Here is an 18,531-nt window from a genome sequence, read left to right on the forward strand (position 1 = left end):
CTGCCTCTGCCTCGTGTCACAGCCCCTCTGTGCTGACACTCTGTGCCAGCTGACCGGGGTCACCCTGCCCTCTCTGGCTGTGGCACTGGCACTGTCGGGAGCCCTGGCTGGCCTGGAGATGGGCGGGTGTGTTGGCACTGCCTGGCCATGTCAGAGGGAGGGCAGCCCACTGCTGAGCCATGGCCTGTCCTGGGGGCTCCATGGGGAGGCTCTGCTGGGAAGAGGGGAGGGTGGCATTGCAGCACAACTCAGCATCCAGAGGAAACGTGAGGTGACAAGAATCAGAAGGACAATATTTACACGCAGTGGCTAGGATTTCAGAACAAGTCAGTAAATGCTGTGGCTCCCCTCTGGCAGAGAAGCCTGTCAGGCTGGATTGCTTCAAAAACCAGGGAGACTCTTCAGTGCTCTGACTTCTCCCGTGGTGAGCTCTGACTCATCCGTTTTAACTGCCCAGACATCCCTCCCAGTGACATTATCCTTAACGTTTTGTAATCATGAAATATTAATGACTGATATTGAATTTAAAGTACAATTTATGTCTGAATCCTCTGGCGGAAAGGGCAGTTGTAAAGGTACAGCCTTCTGAGTGATGGAGGGGTTTCGGAGGGGGCTGTGCAGCAGCTGTCAGGCTGTGCCTGGTGAAGTGGGGTCAGCTGCAGCAGTGGGAACGTGGAGTGCAGGGTGGCTGGGAGCCACCACACTGGCAGCAGCACAACCAGCAGTGCAGTTCCTGGCACACAGGTGTCGGGGGCCAGGGGTGCTCACCATGGGCATGCAGGGGCTGCTGCACCAGGCTGGACCTTACCAGGTACAGCAGAGGCAAGTGATAAAATATTCCCCTTCCTCAGTGAGATGTAAACTTGGCAGGAGGAATGGAACGAGCCAACTGGGCATCCTGCTGCCCAGACTCGGGGATGGGGGGAACCCATGCCCACCTGATTCCCTCAGTGCCAGGCACAAGATGTTGCATCCCCGTGGCCGCCTCGAGCTGCCCTCCCAGTCTCCTGGCAGGTCTGTCCTGAACAGGGTTTGACTGCTGGTGGCTGAAGGACAGACAGCCCTCTGGCAGCCCTTGTTCCCACAGGGAGCCCGTGAGGGTCGAGCAGCTCCATGCAGGAGCTGTGCCCCGACCCTGGACAGTCCTGTCCTGCAGCAGAGACTGTGTCCAGGGGCATGTGTCCCACCTGCAGATATCACAGAGTGCATTTGCCTCTGAGAGCAGTAAGAAAAGCTGCAGAAGGTGCCTGGCTGTGCCCATGAGCTGGCTGGGCTGCTGCTGCTGCAGGAGGAGTGGAGGCAGCTCTGCCCCCCCAACCAGGCACCCCCAGCATGAGCTGCCTTGGCCAGCCAGGGACCACTGGAGTGTTTGGCCTCACAGTGTGGCAGCTGGCAGGAAACATGGGGGCTGTTCAGCTAATCTGGCCTGGGACCAGGCCAAGCACTTCCACAGATAAATCTTCATCTTGCTCGCAAGCTGTTTACCTTCCTTGGGCTAATATTAGTGATTCTCTTCCTGTTTTCCTCTTTGCTCATGTAAAATGATGAGGCCTTGACTGCTGTGTCCACTGCTGGTAATTGAGATGATAAATCTTCCTGCTGGAGACTGGCTTTAATCAGAGCATTGTGTTTGGATGCGATTTAATGACTCTCATGCTGCTGAGTTTGGGCAAGACTCAGGAGAGGTGAGAGCCATTTATGTGTTACTTGGCTTAACTGCTGCTTCCACTTTGTATCCCCTCAGCAGGGAGCCACATTCTCAGCTCCAGCCTCTGATGTAGCCTCCTGTCAGAGGAGCCATACCCCTGGCATGCCCCTGCTCTGTCCTTGCCACCAGTGCTCTGCTTTGCAGGTAGGACCTGCACCGAGAGCTACAAACCCACCCTGTGCTCCACAGCCGTGGCGTCGGGGCTGGAGAGCAGAGTGGCCCATCCCAGTCTTCTGCTCTGCGTTTTGTTTTCCCAATTCGCTGAGGTAGCGAGGAATAAATTCCACTCCTGCCTCTCCTGACTTCCTTACTATTATAAAAATTTTGAATTCAGTGTTGTACCAGCTTGGTGTTGACACAGAAGAGCAGGTCGTGCGCTGTGCCCAGCAGTGTCTGTGAGCTGGGCTGCCCCAGGTGCTGCTGTGCCCTGGGCTCTCCTCAGACCCAGAGAAGCTGCCGAGCACCCCTTGGTGTGTGAGACTCTGCATGGCTCTGTGCAGGCAGGAGGGCAAATGGCACGTGTGCCTCGGCAATGGCTGGATTTGGAGCTCCACAGGAAAGGTTTGGGGGTAAAAATGCAAAGCGCTTTATTGTGAGTTTGTGTCCAGGTTTGGAGGGGTAATAGCTGCTGCAACCCAGCACAGTAACCGCTGGTTCCTCCTTTCCTGCCATGACAGGGGTGGCTGAGTATCCCCGGTCCCCTCCCATCCCTGTGAACTGCTGCTGCAGAGCTCCAGCCTTGGTGTGCAGTTGCCCAGAACTGCCCAGTGTTGGTCCTGTTGGCACTCAGTCATCCACAGCTCGGGGGAGGGCAAGTTGGCATTTTGTGTCTGAACATTCAAGATGAGAATATCGTCCTGTTTAGATTACTTCCATGATTATTTACATTGAGAAAAATACTTTGGGATGTGGCTGAAGCATTTGAGTGTTGAGCCAGAGTGTTGCTGTGCAGCAGGGCTGTGACCATCTCCTGCTCCAGCATCCTGACACTGCCTGTCCTGTCCCAGCACTGCCTGTCCTGTCCAAGTGCTGCCTGTTTTGCCATGTGGCACCTGGGCATGGGGGGTCCAGCTGGCACTCAGTGCATGCCCTGAACCATGCTGGTAATTGTGTTGAAGCAAGTGCAGATGCAGCAGCATGGAAGCGCTGGGCAGGATTCCGTCCCCCACCCGCAGCAGCTCCAGTGGCTCTGAAATAATTCTTCCCATGTTGGCAAAGGCAGCTGCCAGTCACCAGCCTGGATCTCCCGTGCTGCACGGCTGTGCTTCCAGCATCTCCCTCTTGTTCTGTGTATTTTCCGTGTCTCTTTCCTCAGTCTTTTCAGATTAATAGCATTCCAACTCCTGAAGGAAATGCAGAAAAACGGCATGTTTAATTTTAATTTAGGAAAGCGTTTAGGTAGCAGCCTAGTTTCCTCGCTGCTGTCAATCAGGTTTTCTCAAGGCTGACATCAATTAGTTTAAAAATATTGAATGTAATTTTGCCTGACACAACATATTGCAGCCACTGCAAAATATAATTTATTTTAGAAGAAGAAATAATTAAACTAATTTGCATGTCAGTCAGCTGAGCTGGAATACCGAGGAGAGATGCTGCAATGGGAGGTGTCTTTTTTGCTTTCCAGTTGCCCTCAGCCTGCACGTGCCACCCTCGCCCCGGCCCTGGGCCAGGTGCTGCTTGGCAGAGCCCTGCGAGGGCAGGTTCCTGTGCCACCCACCCAAATAGCTTCATCCACCCCCTCTGCTGCTCTTCCTGTCACTAGAACCTGCTTGCTGAGCCTTTGCTTGTGTTCTGGAGCGTGTGTTGGGTGCGTGCACACAGGTAGAGAAAGCACAGGTCAGAGTTTCTGCCCTTGCAGGCTTGAAGCCTGCATTAGTCAAGTGCTTTGTGCCTTTCATCACAGATGTACTCCAACAATCCTAATCGCACTTCTTGCTGTCATAAATTCAGTTTGTGCCACGCAGTTACAGAAAACATATTTCAGATGTTTTGAAGATAACTTTTATCAAGTACATCCAACCATTTTTCATATCTCCCACCCATGACTCCAGGTAGTGGCTCAGAGGAAGAGGGAGATTGATAAAGCATTTGGGGAACCTTCAAATATACACTGTACAGCCAAAAAAAAAAAGAAGCTGATGTGGGCCTCGCTGGAAAGGTAGACAAGGGTGCAGTAGTTGCGTTTCTAACCTTGATGTTTCTGGACACGTCAAATTTTAACCCTGTCACTGACCCAGGAGTGAGCATGAGCCTCAGGCTTCAGCAGTTTTGGAAGGGCCAAAAGGAGAGCTTTGGTATGACAGGGTGCATTAAGAAAGGTCACTGTGCTGTGCCCAGGGGACGTCAGGCGGGGCTCAGTGCGGGTGCTCAGCTCTGTGCAGATCCTGTGGGTGACTCCGCTCGCGTGCGCGGCGCAAAGCGCTCCCGGCAGCTGCAGCTGGAGCTGTGGAAGAGCACGGACCTGTGGTTCTGCTTGGCTCTAAACATGCTGATCACATCCCTCCTGAGGGGCTCTAGGAGGTGGTCTCGAAGTGAAGCTGCCATGCTCAGGTTCACCTGGGTGCCCAGAGCTGGCCCTGCAGAGCCTCCATGGCACCCAACAGGTTCTGAGGAGTGTTCGGCAGCACTGGGATTGGCTCCTGCTCCCAGCCAGCTCAGATGTTGTGGGGCACTGAGGGAGGAACCCCACTCCTCTGGGTTACAGTTAGGAAGGGGAAGAGGTGGGGTTTTGGGCTCTTCCTCCCTTCAGGCTCTTCTTCCTCCCTTCTCTTTCTGCCTTTCCTCCTGTGTCGGCAGTGCCAGCTTGCTCCAGAGCTGAGCAGCAGGGATGGTTATCCATCTTCCTGTGGGCTGAGGAGGGGGTGATGAGATGCTGTCGTTCTCCTTCTTGCAGGAATTGGACCCTTTTTCCTCCTGCTCATTTGTGGGCATCAGGCGTGCACCCCTCCGCCTCCCCAGGCTCCCTTCTCGCCCTGCTGCCTCCCCCTTTCTCTCTCTCTGAAAGCAACTGCAGTTTATTTCACTGCACCAACATGCCTTTTAAAATAACACATAGTTCCAGGCTTTTAGTCACGACTTCTGCCTCCCTCCCCCAAAAACAACCATCTAGTTACCAGAGCAGCTGGTCTGGGTGAGAGGGAGTGATAACATGAGAACGGGGTGAAGGCAGCTCTGGGGAGGGGGCTTAGATTCCCAGCTAATTATGGAGCAGTGCTAAATCTCTTCTCCTCTGGGTCCTCCCCCACCTGATCTGCAGGGGCCAGTAATAATGTTATAGACAAACAGGCAGCAGAACTCCTGCCCAAGCGTGGAGAGAGGCATTAGTTCTGTCACAGGTGCAACCTCTGGGTAAAACAAAGGAGGTGGAGTGAGGGAGTTCTCATTTCTGGGCATGTATGAGATGCTTCAGCAAACATCAGTCCCTCCAGAGTGATTTATAATCCTGTGGCACAGTCTCGGTGTCCCTTGGAAGTTGTGCTCAGGGCAGTGATGCTGCAGTGAGTGGAGGTGGAAACACTGCCCCCGTCCCACCTGCGGACTGAACCTGTCCCAGCCAGCGGTTCTGTGCACCCCAAGGGAGGAGGGGAGTGGGCTGTGAGCCCCTAGGACCACTGCCTGTGCGAGGCTGGGCTGGCAAGTGTGGGGTTGGGGGGACTGCCCTCAATCTTACTGGGTGACCCCCCTCATGCCAGCTGGTGGATGGTGCTGGGTTCAAGTTGAAGCTGCTGATGACAGTACAAAAAACAGTGTCAGCATGAGAGACTTGGGTCCCTCAGCATGAGGCAGGAGCCCTGTGCCTCAACGGGGCACAGTCACCACCAGGTCACCTGGGTGTAGAGGAGGTGGAGGGACAGATCTCACCACCACCCTGTGCCCTCAGTTGATCTCAGCTGTTTCACATGCTGGCTCTGTTCACTCCGCTCTTGGATGTTGCCACCAGCCCCCAGGGCCTGTGGGTTAGGATCCAGGTCAGGGGATGATGTTCTCATGTCCTAACCTTCTTGTGCTTTCTCTGTGCTGTTTGGCTGCAGCACAGATCCTCACCAGTGGTGACTGGCCCTTATGGCCAGGACTTGCTCTAGGCTGTTCAGCATTTTCAGGGGTAGATCAGGCTGATGGTGATGTTTCGTGAGTCCTTGGCACACAGCCCAGCAGTTGGGATTCTTTACAGGGAGCAATGAGGCTGAGTGATGCTCTGCAGGTGCTGCTGTCCTGGAGGTGGTCCGTGCCACAGGCAGAGATGCAGTGCTGTGTGACCCTCGGTGCTGTGTGTCCCCCGGTGCTGGCTGCAGCCACACAGCCACCAGACTGGGATGGGGAGGGTTGCTCACTGACAGCAGTCAGCACTTTGTGCTGAAGCCCTGCTTCTCTTTCTGTTTCAGATAATCACTCACAAGTGTCAAGGGCCTCTCTCCGTATCCGTATCCTGGATGTCAACGACAATCCACCTGAGCTCGCCACTCCGTATGAAGCTGCTGTGTGTGAGGATGCCAAGCCAGGCCAGGTAGTGGGTGTCCCCCAACCCCGGTCTCATGCTGCAGGCAGTGCTCTGGACCAATGCCAGCCTGCCAGTCCATCCCCTTCTGCCTGAGACTCTTCCCATGCAGCCCCTGTCACACTGGGAATTGCTCTGTCCGTGTCCCACAGCCGAGCCCATCTCATGGCTCATCCCGTGCCGTGGCCTCAGCCAGTGATGCCACTGGCTGGACCCTGCGTGCAGGGCCCTGGGAGAGGCTGCAGATGCCACCCTGGTGCTCACCTCTGCCCTCTCCCCACAGCTGATCCAGACAATAAGCGTTGTGGACCGGGATGAGCCTCAGAGCGGCCATCATTTCTACTTCACGCTGGCACCTGAAGCCACCAACAACCACCACTTTTCTTTGCTGGACATCCAGGGTAAGTCCTGCTGCACCCCTGGCCCATCAGCCCTTGGGCTGAGTGGCACCACTCGCTGTGAGGAGGCAGATGGGCCGTGGGCTTAGGGTCTGTCTGTGCCAGGTGGAACTCCAGGTGCTTTGGGCATGCCACAAGGCTTCTTGCCAACATGAAATGGTGGGACTGGTCAGCTAGCAGCTTGGATTTCTTCAAGGAGGCTCTGCCAGCTTTATTCCCTACTGCAAGCAGCTCCAAAGCTCCTCTTGTGCTGTCGGGTTAAGCCTTTGGTGTTTTCAGGGCTCTCGATCCCTTTCTTCATGTGGAATCTCCAGCCTGCCCGCAGGCAAGGAGATGATGTGGATTTATAGATGAACACACTCACGTTTTGAGCATTATGATTTATCCCTCTACAAGGTAAATCCTGGAGCGTGGGTCATCCTGGGGCTGCCGTGTGGGTGGGCAGCCCCATCTCCCTGACAAACAGGCAGTGTGGTCATACCACAGCCAGCCCGTGGCCATGGTGGGTCCTCTGGGATACAGCCTGCAGAACCTGATTCCCTGTGAGGTGACGGCTCCAGGATGCAGTTCCTCTGCTTTTCCTGGGGCTCATCCTGTCCTTTGGGACATGCAGCCAAGCATGTCTATTCCTTTGGGGTTCTCTGTGTCCCTGGACTCAGTGGCATTTGTGTGGACAATAACAATCCAGAAAAGTAGTTATCAGGCTATTTTTGACTGTGTTTAGGGTGCATTTAGGTGCTGATTGCAGCAGTAGGTATAGCAGGGACCCCTGCAGATACTGGGACCTTCTCCAGCCAGATGTGCACACACTTGTCACAGAGGCCAGCCCTGATGGAAGCTAGCAGATCACATTGAAATTCTTCTTTGGTTTTGATTGGGTTTTCTTTTAAAACCATTTTCTGTCTCTGCTTTTGCAGCTTCATCTGTCAAAAGTCTGGTTTAGTTTGTTCTAAGCTTATCAGAGGAGCCTTCTGCTGATGTAAGATCGTGCTTGCTCAGTCCGGTTCCGTTATTAGGGACAGTCAAGCTGGAAAAACTTCAGATGTGATGGCAGAAGGGCTGGGTGTTGTTTTGTGTCCTGAGAAGCTCAGCTGTCCCTGACCTGAGCCCCTCCCCCCGTGCTCAGGGGGCAGCTGTTTACAAGACCTTTGCTTCTTATCATGTAAGAAGGCTTTAATCCTCAGCGAGATTTTGCCCCACACCCAGCGATTAACTTCCCTCACTTTCTCTGAAGGACCTTATGAAAATGTGCTTGAGTGCACTGAGCTGCACCCGGGTGTCCATCCCTGCCCAGACACAGGGCTCCAAGGAGCCCAAGGCCATGCTCCTGGCTCTGGGCCAGGGTCTCTACCATGGCCAGTTTGCCATCCCAGGGCCACCACTGCTGTTCTGCTGATCTGGCAGGGCATGTGGCCGGGGGTGGCTGGGGTTTAGCAGGGGCTGCTTGGTTTCCCAGCCCTGTGTAGGGGTCACACCTCGTTTGGGCCTCTGGGGTCCACCAGCCCCAGAGCTGGCATTGTAGTAGATTCAGGACATTGGCTTGTGTGCCACCATTTCCCCCAGAGCTGCTGCTCTCTTGAGTGGGATGAGGTTCTCGTGGCATGGGGTAATTCTTTGTGCTAAACGATCCCTCACGCTTTGCGTGTGGTGTAACACTGCATAAAATGAGTAAAAGCTGGCATCACCTCCGCCTCCTGCTCTTGGGAAAACAAATGTTGTTGCTGCAGGGTTATTCCCAGAGTGTTTGCAGACCCTCCTGAGTGCTGAGCAGTGCTGTCTTCCACAGCAAGCGGAGGTGGCTGCCTGTGCAGATGGAGACACCCCTCATTTCTAGCAGGCATGTGTCTTGGTGCCACCTCCCTCTCTTTGATTTCTGCCCCCTCCTCCAATTCATCAAGTGCCCTGGGTACACTCGCCTTTGCCTCTCCTCTCACAAGTCCCCTTGCTGCATCCTCCCTTGTGTTCCTCCGTTGCTTCCCTCTCGTGCATTCACCCCTCTTGCACTTGTCTCTACTCCCCCATATAAATATCAGTGGTGACAAACTGCTACCACCAGCCCATCTGTTTCTTTGTACAAATTTGTAGCCAGTTTTGAAACGTGATTTATAAATATTGCTTTTGCAGCCAAGGAGTGACACTGATGGATGTCAGCACAGATGGATTCGCTAAGCTCTTGCTTAAATCTGTTTTTTTTTTGCTTTGCACCTACTTCCCTTGGCTCCTTCATGGCAGCAGAAAGCCACCTCAGGAGGTGACTTGTCCTCAGCACCACCTTGGGAGCACCAGGGCTCTTCCAAGGCTCCTCAGGGGCAGCGTGGAGGGGTCTGTGAGGGTTTTAGGGAAAGCCCAGGGCGATTAATGGGGCAGCCCATTCATCAGGTGATGGGCTTGTGGAGTACCTGCTCGTAAGCAGGGGTACAGCTGCAGTGACACGGCAGGTGTGCTCCAGCCTGGTGCTGCCCAGGCACAGCCCCAGCAGCACTGCCTGCCCAAACCCTGCCAGGCCAGGCTCTGCTGCTGCCAACTCTGCACAGAGCAGGAATGGCCCTTGCAAGGTGCCTGCAGTTCGCACCCACAGCCCCAGCAGCACGCAGGGCTCCTCTGTCTCCAGTGCTCTGGGTTGGAGGCATGAGAGCCAAGGGTGTCCCTGCAGGTGACTGTGTAGCTGAGTTACAGCTGGTTTGCAGGAGTTGGACTTTTGGAAGCAGTGCCATTGTCCTGCGGGTATCTCTCTACTGGCATCTTTCTCTCCATGCTTTTGCTCTGCCCAAGGGACTGCTCACAGACTTCCTGATTCTTCAGACAAGGAACAAATGTCACCTGTGGTAACAACAGTCACGATCCTGAAGGAAGATGCCCAGCAAATGGAATGACTAAAGGAAGAGATGGAATTAGAGAAGCTGACCATGCTCAGGTCCAACTGGTGCCATTCCAAAGACATTTGCTATCCTCTGTCTCCTAACTTGCCTTTTGCTGGGTCTTTCTGGTCTGAGAAAATTGATTACAGAAGGATCAAAGGCAATTAAAACCTGAAATCATGTTCTCCAAGAAATGCTAATTGTGTTGGAAGGAATGGTAGAAGGCATCCAAGCCCAGCAACCTGGAAGGAGTGCTAGGTAATATGGAGTGACACATGGAGCTACTGACTCCAGGGCTCAAGGGCTAGGCAAGCAGATGTCTGAACTCTCTGCAGGTCTCATTAAGAGCATGTAATGGGTGATAGAAGATTTGAAAATTGTAACAATCAAAAGGAAAATGTTGGGATTTGAGGACTGCCTGAGGATAGAGGAATCTGCTTCCTGCCCCGCAGGGATGCCACTCTCAACACAAGCAGCACAGATGCTGATTTGACCCGGGGGGGTGGGGTCCGTGTGTAAAAGAGCATCAAACCTCCACGGGGCTGAGCAAACGGGGAAGGAGCAGCAGTGTTGCTGTGGCCTGGCACCCAGAGAACTCAGCAGAAGGAAGAGGCAAAAGGGAAAAACAGGATGTTTCTTCTACCAGCTGCACTACCTGGGGCTGAAGGAGGTCTGTTCCCTTTGGACAGCCCTGGCAGCAGCATGCCCGTGGGCCTAGACGGGTGCCAGGGGCTCCTCCCTGGAGCTGGTGTGCCTGGGCACTGGTGCAGCAGGGCAGCTGCTGGAGAAGAGGAAGGCAGATGCTCACAGGGCCCTGTGAGTGCAGGAGAGGGCAGGGACATCAAAATCCCTCCTGCTCTCCTAGCACTGCTTGAGATTGAGTTATGAGAAGGATTTATTAGTTCTGTCTTTGAGGCTGCCAAGAGCCTATTTGGAGAGGGAATCTGAGAGACTTAATTGTTTTATTATTCCTAGTGATGTTAAGCTCCCACCAGAGTATATTGTGTTTCTAAACTTTCCTTTAGGGCAGCCTTGATGGGTCCCTGCTCACTCAGCTCGCATCATTTCCTGCCTTGTCCAGTGACTTGTTCCTCAGGGGGACAGAGGGGCTGTCTCCTGCCCATCACACAAGGCGATGTGATGTGACGTGGGATAATGTCACTGTGTGATCGGGGAGAGGGTGGCAGAGGAAACCTGCAGAGAAAATGTCAGTTTGTGCAACAAGATGGCAGTGATAGCAAATGGTTTGGCTGGGGCATCACAGGACGCTCAGCACAGCCTTTGGAGCGGTGTGACCGCAGCAGAAGGTGCAGCTTTGCGGGGACTGGGCAGGAAACCAAGTGTGGAGACCCAGACTTGTCTGTGCAGGGAAGCTGTGGATTAACGTCTGCTCCCGTTCCAGTGTGGGCAGCACTGCTCCTCGGCCTTGTCACCCCAGAAATGGACTTGGCAGGAAGCTGCTGAGGAGGAAGAGACGTGAGGGCTGCGGGGCCAGGCCTGCCCGGGCTGTGCTGTTGCAAACCAATCTGCGCCAAGACGCATCCTGAAGAAGCTGCTGTGGGTCAGCTGACTGTAAAGAAACAACCAAGAGAAATTACATTGTTTTGTAGGAGGTTGCTTTGGGTTCATCTTCCAGGATACATTTTCCCAGACCTGGGCAAAATATTCTTCACTTCTGTGGTCAAAGGGACTGCGATTGCATGGCAGCAGCACGGCTTTTTTTGGAGTATCTCAGAGGGGAACACAGAAGTTTGCAAGTAATGGGAGTGCAAACACTTAACAGAGCAGACAGTTGTCCGTGGTTCTGGAGAGCCTGGGCACAGCTGGGGGGCAGTGGGGGGATGGCTGAGCCATTTCCATGCCCAAGGCAGCTGGTCTGTGCCAGGCTGGGCTCTGGCTGTCCAGCCTTGGTGAGCAGTGTCACAGGTGTAGATGTGAAATTTCTGCAGATCTCCCTCCTGTAGGAAGGGCTCGTGTCACCCTGTTCAGAAGAGAAAATGTGGTTTCAAGATGTTTAAAATAGTGTTTGTAGCTGGGATTTTTGTTGCTCCCTTGCACCAAGTTTTGGATCACAGAGCAAACCCTCAGGCCCTTCCTGAGCCGAGGTTTCTCAGAGCAGAGCTGTCTGTCATGCTGCTCGTAGATTTAAGTACTGGCTGCTTTATTGTGACTTGGTGGGTTTGGCAGTGGCAATATTTCTCCTTCCCATCCCTGGAGGTGGGGGCTGGGTGGTGCCACGCTGCCTGAGCCGTCTCAGTTGAGCTGAGGCTGGTGTCTGCCTCTCTGCCACTTGCACGTGTATTTTCCCCTGGTTTCTAGAGACTGTTTCTAAAAATACAGCATGGCAGGTCCCTAACAGGAGCTGGAGCTGGCTGTAAACAGAAGGGAGTTGCCAGCCTCGGGCTGCATTTCCAGAGAGGTTTGGAGCTGGTGCTACCCCTGCATTTACACAGTGCTGAAGGGCAGCTGGGAGAGCTCCCAATCACTGTGTTCCTTCAGACCTGGGCTAGAGATGGGCTGAGCTGCAGTGGAGGTGCAGGGCTGTGTGCTCAGGGATCCTCTGAACCAGAATCTGACCCCAGCCCCGGTCTGGTGACCTGACTGATGTGCCAGTGCCAGCAAAGATGACCCTCCTGGGCTGTGGCCAGAGCCTTGCTCTCTCACAGCACTTTGGTCTGCCCTATATGTCCTGTGACTTTGTCTCCACTGGATCCAAGAGTCCGAGGCTTACCCTTAGCTGGGCTAGCTAGGAGTTAGTCCTGGTCTCTTGCTGAGATGGTGCCATTAACATTATTAATATCTCCCTGCTATGCTGCAGCAAGGCAGGGGGAGCAGCACCAAATAAGATCTCGTTACCTTTGTGCAAATGATTAGCATAACAATAATTTTTTTTCCCCTAGCTCATCCTTGGTAGGCCATAGGCAGCTCTCAGCAGCGTCCCTGCACCCAGAAGTTGATGCTCCCCAGGCACCTCTGCCCAGGCTGGTGCTCCCCTACTCGTCCTGCCAGCTCTGCCCAGTTCCACAGTGGACAGTACCATGTCCTGTTCCAGGAGTCTCAGCCACGGTGACCGGTGTCCTGCAGGGCAGGAGATGGGCTCTGTACTCTGCTGTGCCCTGGCTGCCCTGCAGTGCCTCCAGGACTTGCTTCCCAGCTGGCCAGTGGGTCTTCCCCCCCCTGCACTCAGTGCATGCCCCTCTCCTGGCTCGCCTCCTGTCCCTGCCGTGCCCCGTGTGCTCTCATGCAGCACCCAATCCATACGGCAATTTCCGCGGTGGCAGCAGCCCAAGGGCCAGAGTTATAGTAGATGTCTTTTCCAATCGAAGAGCTGATTCATAGAGAAAGGGGCTGGTCCAGCACAAATCATGTCTGATGAGGACAGTCTGTAGACAGCAGCACCTTGCTGCGAGTGGGCCAGTCTGCGTTTTGTTAGATAAAGACTGCAGACAGTCAGCAGTGGCTTCTGAGACCTGACTGCAATTGTCACCTGCTGATCAGCCCCACCCTGCCTGCGTTGCTGCTGGCAGCACCCCTGAGCAGGGAGTGGATCCGAGTGTCAGTCGCTGTCCCTGCCCTCCCTCCCTGCTCCCAGTCTGCAGCAGCTGCTTCTTGGGCTCGTCGCTGACACCGGGGCCCTGGAGGGTCCCGTGAAGTGGCCGTGTTAATGGGATCATAATGGGCTGTGCAGTGCCAGCTGAGCCCCTGAAGCAGCAGGGTGTGAGCAGATGGGGAGGAGGATGGCTGACTTGGCTGGGAGGATTGGAAGGAGCTCTGCCTGCTCCTTCAGGAGTTACAGAGGATCATAGGGGTGTTTGGCCCTCTGGCAGAGCCCTTCACATACGTCTCTTGGGTTTGGAAGCTGTGTCTGCTCTTTCAGGCTCAGTGCCACCTGCACACCCTGTCTGCTCCGGTGTCCATGTCAGAAACTGATTTTTATCCTGATTCTGACTCTGTCCCACTCTCAGATGGTCTTTTGGAAGGTTTTTCCCCTCTCTCTGCCCTACCTGCTTCGTTTGTCAGTGCAGCTCAGACACTCACCTGCTGCTGCTCCTGTGTGAGGTTCAATCCTGGGTGTGCTGACAGAGAAACGCCTGGCTGGCCCCAAGGTGCCAGAAAAGGGGCATGTGCTGGAGCAGAGCTGGGCACCTTCAGTCACTCAGGCTGCAGTGCTGGGGAGCCATGAGCTGGGTCCCTGCAATGGAGCAGGGAGAGGCCCCAGCCTCTCTCAGGGCGGCTGCTGGGGATGGTGCACAAAGAGCTGCTGTTCATCCAGAGCATGGAGGAGCTCGTGGAGGGTCCTGCAGGCTGTGACATGGGGGTGACCTCACTGTGGGTTTGCTTGTTCCCTGCAGACAACACGGCTGCGGTGCACACACAGAGAGTGGGCTTCAACCGCCAGGAGCAGGACGTGTACCTGCTCCCCATTCTGGTGGTGGACAGCGGCCCCCCGGCCCTGAGCAGCACGGGGACTCTGACCATCCGTGTCTGTGGCTGCGACAGCAACGGGGCCATCCAGTCCTGCAACAGCACAGCCTATGTCGTGTCGGCCACGCTGAGCCCCGGCGCCCTCATCGCGCTGCTGGTCTGTGTCCTCATTCTGGTTGGTGAGTTCCTGCCTGTCCCCCGGGCCCCTCTTGTCCTGTCCCAGGTCCCCTCCGTCAGCATCACATGAACACGTGCAGGCTGGTGCTGTGGGCATGGAGCAGGCTGCATCTGTCTGCTCCCTGGTAGCTGCAGCATGGGAGGCAGGAATCTCAGCCCTGCCAGTGGGGGACCAGCAGGGAAGCTCCCGTGTTCGCCCCAGCTCCTGTGTGCTGGGCTCCACGAGGCAGCCAGGGCAGGGCTCCCTGTGCCAGGCAGGTGTGCCCAGCGGAGCCTGGAGAGCTGCTGTTTCCATTCCCACCTGGATGGGCAGGAGCCAAGAGCTCTCTCCAGCTGCCCTGCTGTGCCCACTCAGGTGTCTCAGAGCAGACAGGGTGTGGGTGCTCCAAGGGTCAGAGTTTGAGCGTGTGTGAGCACGTGGGCAGGACATGGAGCTGGGGTGCAGGCAAACCAGAGCACTGCCCAGATCAGGCCTGTGCCCCGGGAATGCTGCTGCCAGCCACTGACACACTGGCACAAGCTTTGCTGGGCCACCACAGCACGATGTGTAGGTGCAGGGGGAGCATGGGCTTGTGTGCACATGGGAAGGGGCTCTGAGCATGGGGTGTTGTGCTGCCCTCAGGTCTAGCAGAGGGCAGTTGATGGATGCAGCTGCTGAAAGCCCTCAGGCCCTGGGACTGGCTCCTGGCTGGTTCCAGGGGCTGTTCAGACACCTGTAGGAGCCAGCGTGTTGTTTGGTGAGGTCTCCTCTGCTTGGCATGGCTCCACTCCCCGTCTCTTGCTGCATCTCCATTCAGAAAACCCTTTCCCACAGGGTGCACTTTACACTGGTTTCATTTTCCAACGCAGCGCAAACAAATTTCTGCCTAATTGCCCAAACGAATAAAGTGCACATCGGTGCTTTAAAGGTGATGGGCTGAATGGATGATGATCCAGGACACAGCTGCGGCTCACTGCTCAGGCTCTCTGCCATCTGCTCCACGCTCACCCACCCAACATTTGGCTGCTGCTGTGATTCATGCACCCCCTTTTCCTACTCATCTTCTGCAGAACCCATCCGTTTGTCTGTCCAGCCATGTGTTTATCCATCTGTCCCTCCTGTCTCGGCGGTCGCGCTGCATGGGAAAGGAAGCTCCCGGTCTGCACTGGAGCCCGGGCAAACCTCTCTCCAAGCCAGTTCACAGCACGGCTGCTGCTCGATGAGCCTGGCTGATCGGAACCGTCTGGCATTCCGGCGGGGCTCCCCGTGCCAGGGGGTGCTCTGCCACTGCATCTGCTGCCGAGCAGGAGGTGTCCTCACCCCGCGGGAGCACAGCTTCCACGAGACCCTGCACCCGTCTGACCATCTCTTCCTTTCCCAGTGCTGGTCCTTCTGATCCTCACGCTGAAGCGACACCACAAAAGCCACCTGACTTCTGAGGATGACGAGGACATGAGGGACAATGTCATCAAATACAACGATGAAGGGGGCGGCGAGCAGGACACGGAGGCCTACGACATGTCAGCCCTGCGCAGTCTCTACGACTTCAGTGAGATCAAAGGTGGCGATGGAGGTGGGGGGCCAGGAGATGGGGGCCCGGGCAGAAACCCTGCCTCTGAGCTCCATGCCCTCCCACAGTGGGTGCAGAGCCCGGACCTGGACTTCTCTGTGTTCAGAGACTATATCTGCAGGAAGGTGGAGCAGGCGGACGAGGACCTCTCTGTGCCGCCCTATGACTCATTCCAGACCTATGCCTTTGAGGGCTCGGACTCCCCTGTGCCCTCCCTGAGCTCCATCAACACCTGGTCCAGCAGTTCGGAGCAGGACTTCTCGTACCTGAGGGGCTGGGGGCCCCGTTTCCGGCAGCTGGCAGCGCTGTACGCGGGGCGCAGGGGCGAGGAGGACAGTGAGGAGTCGTAGCTGCCTCACCAACCCCTGCGAGGCTCCTGGTGCCTCCTGGACTGCGGCTCCCGCACCGCGAGGTGCCACGTGGGGACCGTGGCCAGACTCCACGGCTGCCACAAAGGGGCTGCGCCGCAGAGCCGGGGGCACTGGGGGACTGCTCCTCTGCAGCTGCCTCCTGCTTGGGTGGGCTCCGCACCCCCGAGGAGGGGCTGGGGAGCCCGGAGGAGCCTGGCCGTGGTGTCTTCATCTCCTCAATGCCAGTCCTCATTAGAGCACTACGCATTAACTTAAGAAAGAAAATCTAATTCAAGAGAGTTTGGAGACGATTTCTCCCCCCACAAATTATCATTTAAATAGATCTGTTCGGTGAGCCCCATCCAGGAGAGGAAGAGCAAACCGGGAGCCTTTTGTTGTCTAAATTGTTTTTGTCACTTGAGTCAGAGTATTTGAAGAGCTTTGCTTTCTTTAAGAGCTTTCCTTTCAGAAGGAAACAAGCTTTTAACTTCTGTTAAGATTTCCCCCCCTTAAGTTCACTCGCTTTTTTGGAGTCTTCCTTCTCTCTGTTCCCTGTGGGCCTCTCAGCAGCCCCCAGCTGCCAGCATGGCATTGGAGGGATCACATCCTGCACAGAGCGGCCGCTCACCTCAAACCACACTTCACCCCCGCACTGCAATCTCTTCGCCCCTGTCTTGTGGTCACAGAGGTGCTTGTGATGTGAAGGGGCTGTCCAACACTCCCTGCACAGCAGACATTGTCTGCAAGGTCCTGGAGTGCCCCACAAGCCCCAGTGACAGATGGGGACATCCCACCCATGACCAAGGCATGGTGCTGTGGCCTGAGCCGCGGGGCAGTCACAGTGCTGGGGAGCACCGTCGGAGGGGCCCAGAGAAGCACCCCCAGTGGGCTCTGCCAGCCCCTCATGTGGGACTCAGGGTTTACGGAGCTCTCAGTCAGGCACTGGCTGTCACCAAACGGTATGAGCTGCACAGGGCAGCAGGCAGGACATCAGTGCTACCTGACCCACAGCAGCTGGGGAGAGCTGCATCCCATGGAGGACCATGCTGCAGGGTACGAGATAACCCCAGCCCCTGACTGGGGGGAATAATTCCTGCTTACACCCAGCTGACAGCAAAGCATCATCATGGGCGACAGAAAAGCCATCCCCAGGAGGTGTACATGAGGCCAGGTCCTGCTTGTGCTGCTCTGCCTGCTGGCTGCAGGCTGGGCAGCAAATCTGTAACACCTTGTGGTCCCTGGGGTGTTGCCACCCCAGCACAGTGCCCTGCAAGAAGCCAGCATGAGCTGCCACAGTGGGGCTGCCTTTGTATGAAATTCCTGGGTTTGGAAGGCAGGTCAGGAAGATGCCAACAGGACGTGCCATTGCTCCTTGGGCTGTAGATGATGCTGGAGGAAAGCACGGGGTGCCCTGTGCCTTCCCAGCCTGCCGACTACCCCGGGGGGACTGAACAGCACGTGGAGCGATGCCCTCACACGGCGTCTCAGGCAGTGCTGGCTAGTGCAGCTCCTTATCTGTTCATGTTGGGAAAAAAATCAATTATATCCTTGATAGGTAACTGATAAGGTCTCCCAAGGCCTGACACATCCTGGGCTTATCATTGGGTTTGTCCTTTTAGTTTTACCACAGTGTTTTCTCTCCTTGGAGAAGGTTTAACTGTAAATGTACGTGTGTTCATTTTTTTACCGTGTGTTGCTTCCCGGCTGCTGGTGTTGGTCCTTTGGCTGCAGCATGAGACCTGACAGTGGAGAGGGACAGGACCTGTCCTTGTCACAGTGCCTGCCCTGCCCGCTGCTGCCACGGCCACCTGTGCAGAGCCCCAGCTTGGCTCATACCAGGACCAGGAGCTCCTTTCTCCATAGGGCCTCCCTGGTCCCCCCGAGGAGGCGGTGGATGCCGTGGCTGGCACCCAGCCTGGCGTGCTGCTGGTTCACTGTGATGATGCTGGGGAGGCAGCGGGGCTCTGGAGGGCCAGCTCTGGCCGCGCTGCCTCGGGCAAGTCATGCCCTGCACCACCCCCTGCCCCCCCTCCCCGTGCAGGAGAATGGAGAAAGCCCTCTCTTTCCTCAGGAATGTGTTCGTGTTTTCCCTCTGGGCTGCAGATCCGTGCCCGAGCCCCTCCGGCACTGGCCCTTCCTCTAGCCAAGTGTTGTGCAATAGCAGGGCTCTGTCCTAGGAGATGGGGTCTGACAGGGTCCGTGTTTAGCAAACCTCCCACCGGGTTCCCCCCATCCCTGCCCGGCGCATGCACGCACGCTTGCGTTTTAGTTTCTACCCCAGTGTAAATAGGGGAGGAGCGCGGTGCCGAGCCGGCCGCGCCGCGCTGCCCGTGCCCCCTGCCCCGCACCCGCGGGGGGAGCCGGCAGCTGCCACCATGTCTGATGGAGTCACACTTCGGTTTTTGTTTCTCTACCCAGATGAAATTAGAAGGTTGATTTCCTCACCCTTGTTATTTTTTTCAAGGTCTTTCTGGGACCTGGAAATAAATTATTTCCTTGTCGTCCAGCCCGAGTCTTATGTGCGTATTTTGTCTGGTTTCCTTTCCTCACATTGCACTGTCAATGTGGTC

At 55.7% G+C, this 18,531-nt stretch overlaps 1 protein-coding gene across 2 annotated transcripts in view; it reads left to right on the forward strand.

The window, feature by feature from the left end:
• CDH22 (cadherin 22) overlaps positions 1–18,267 on the forward strand; it is a 68,416-nt gene extending 50,149 nt beyond the window's left edge. The window contains exons 9-12 of one of the 2 annotated variants that reach the window (XM_017822828.1): positions 6,091–6,212; positions 6,487–6,604; positions 13,812–14,063; positions 15,423–18,267. In XM_017822828.1, coding sequence (XP_017678317.1) covers positions 6,091–6,212; positions 6,487–6,604; positions 13,812–14,063; positions 15,423–15,961 — 1,031 coding nt within the window. In that variant the 3' untranslated portion in view covers positions 15,962–18,267. The remainder of the gene's footprint in view (positions 1–6,090; positions 6,213–6,486; positions 6,605–13,811; positions 14,064–15,422) is intronic. The other variant, XM_017822829.1, reaches the window with a different exon arrangement.
• The last annotated feature ends 264 nt before the right edge of the window (positions 18,268–18,531 follow it).

Source organism: Lepidothrix coronata, unplaced genomic scaffold, assembly GCF_001604755.1.
Source record: "Lepidothrix coronata isolate B3197 unplaced genomic scaffold, Lepidothrix_coronata-1.0 Scaffold99, whole genome shotgun sequence".
Lineage (NCBI taxonomy): Eukaryota > Metazoa > Chordata > Aves > Passeriformes > Pipridae > Lepidothrix > Lepidothrix coronata.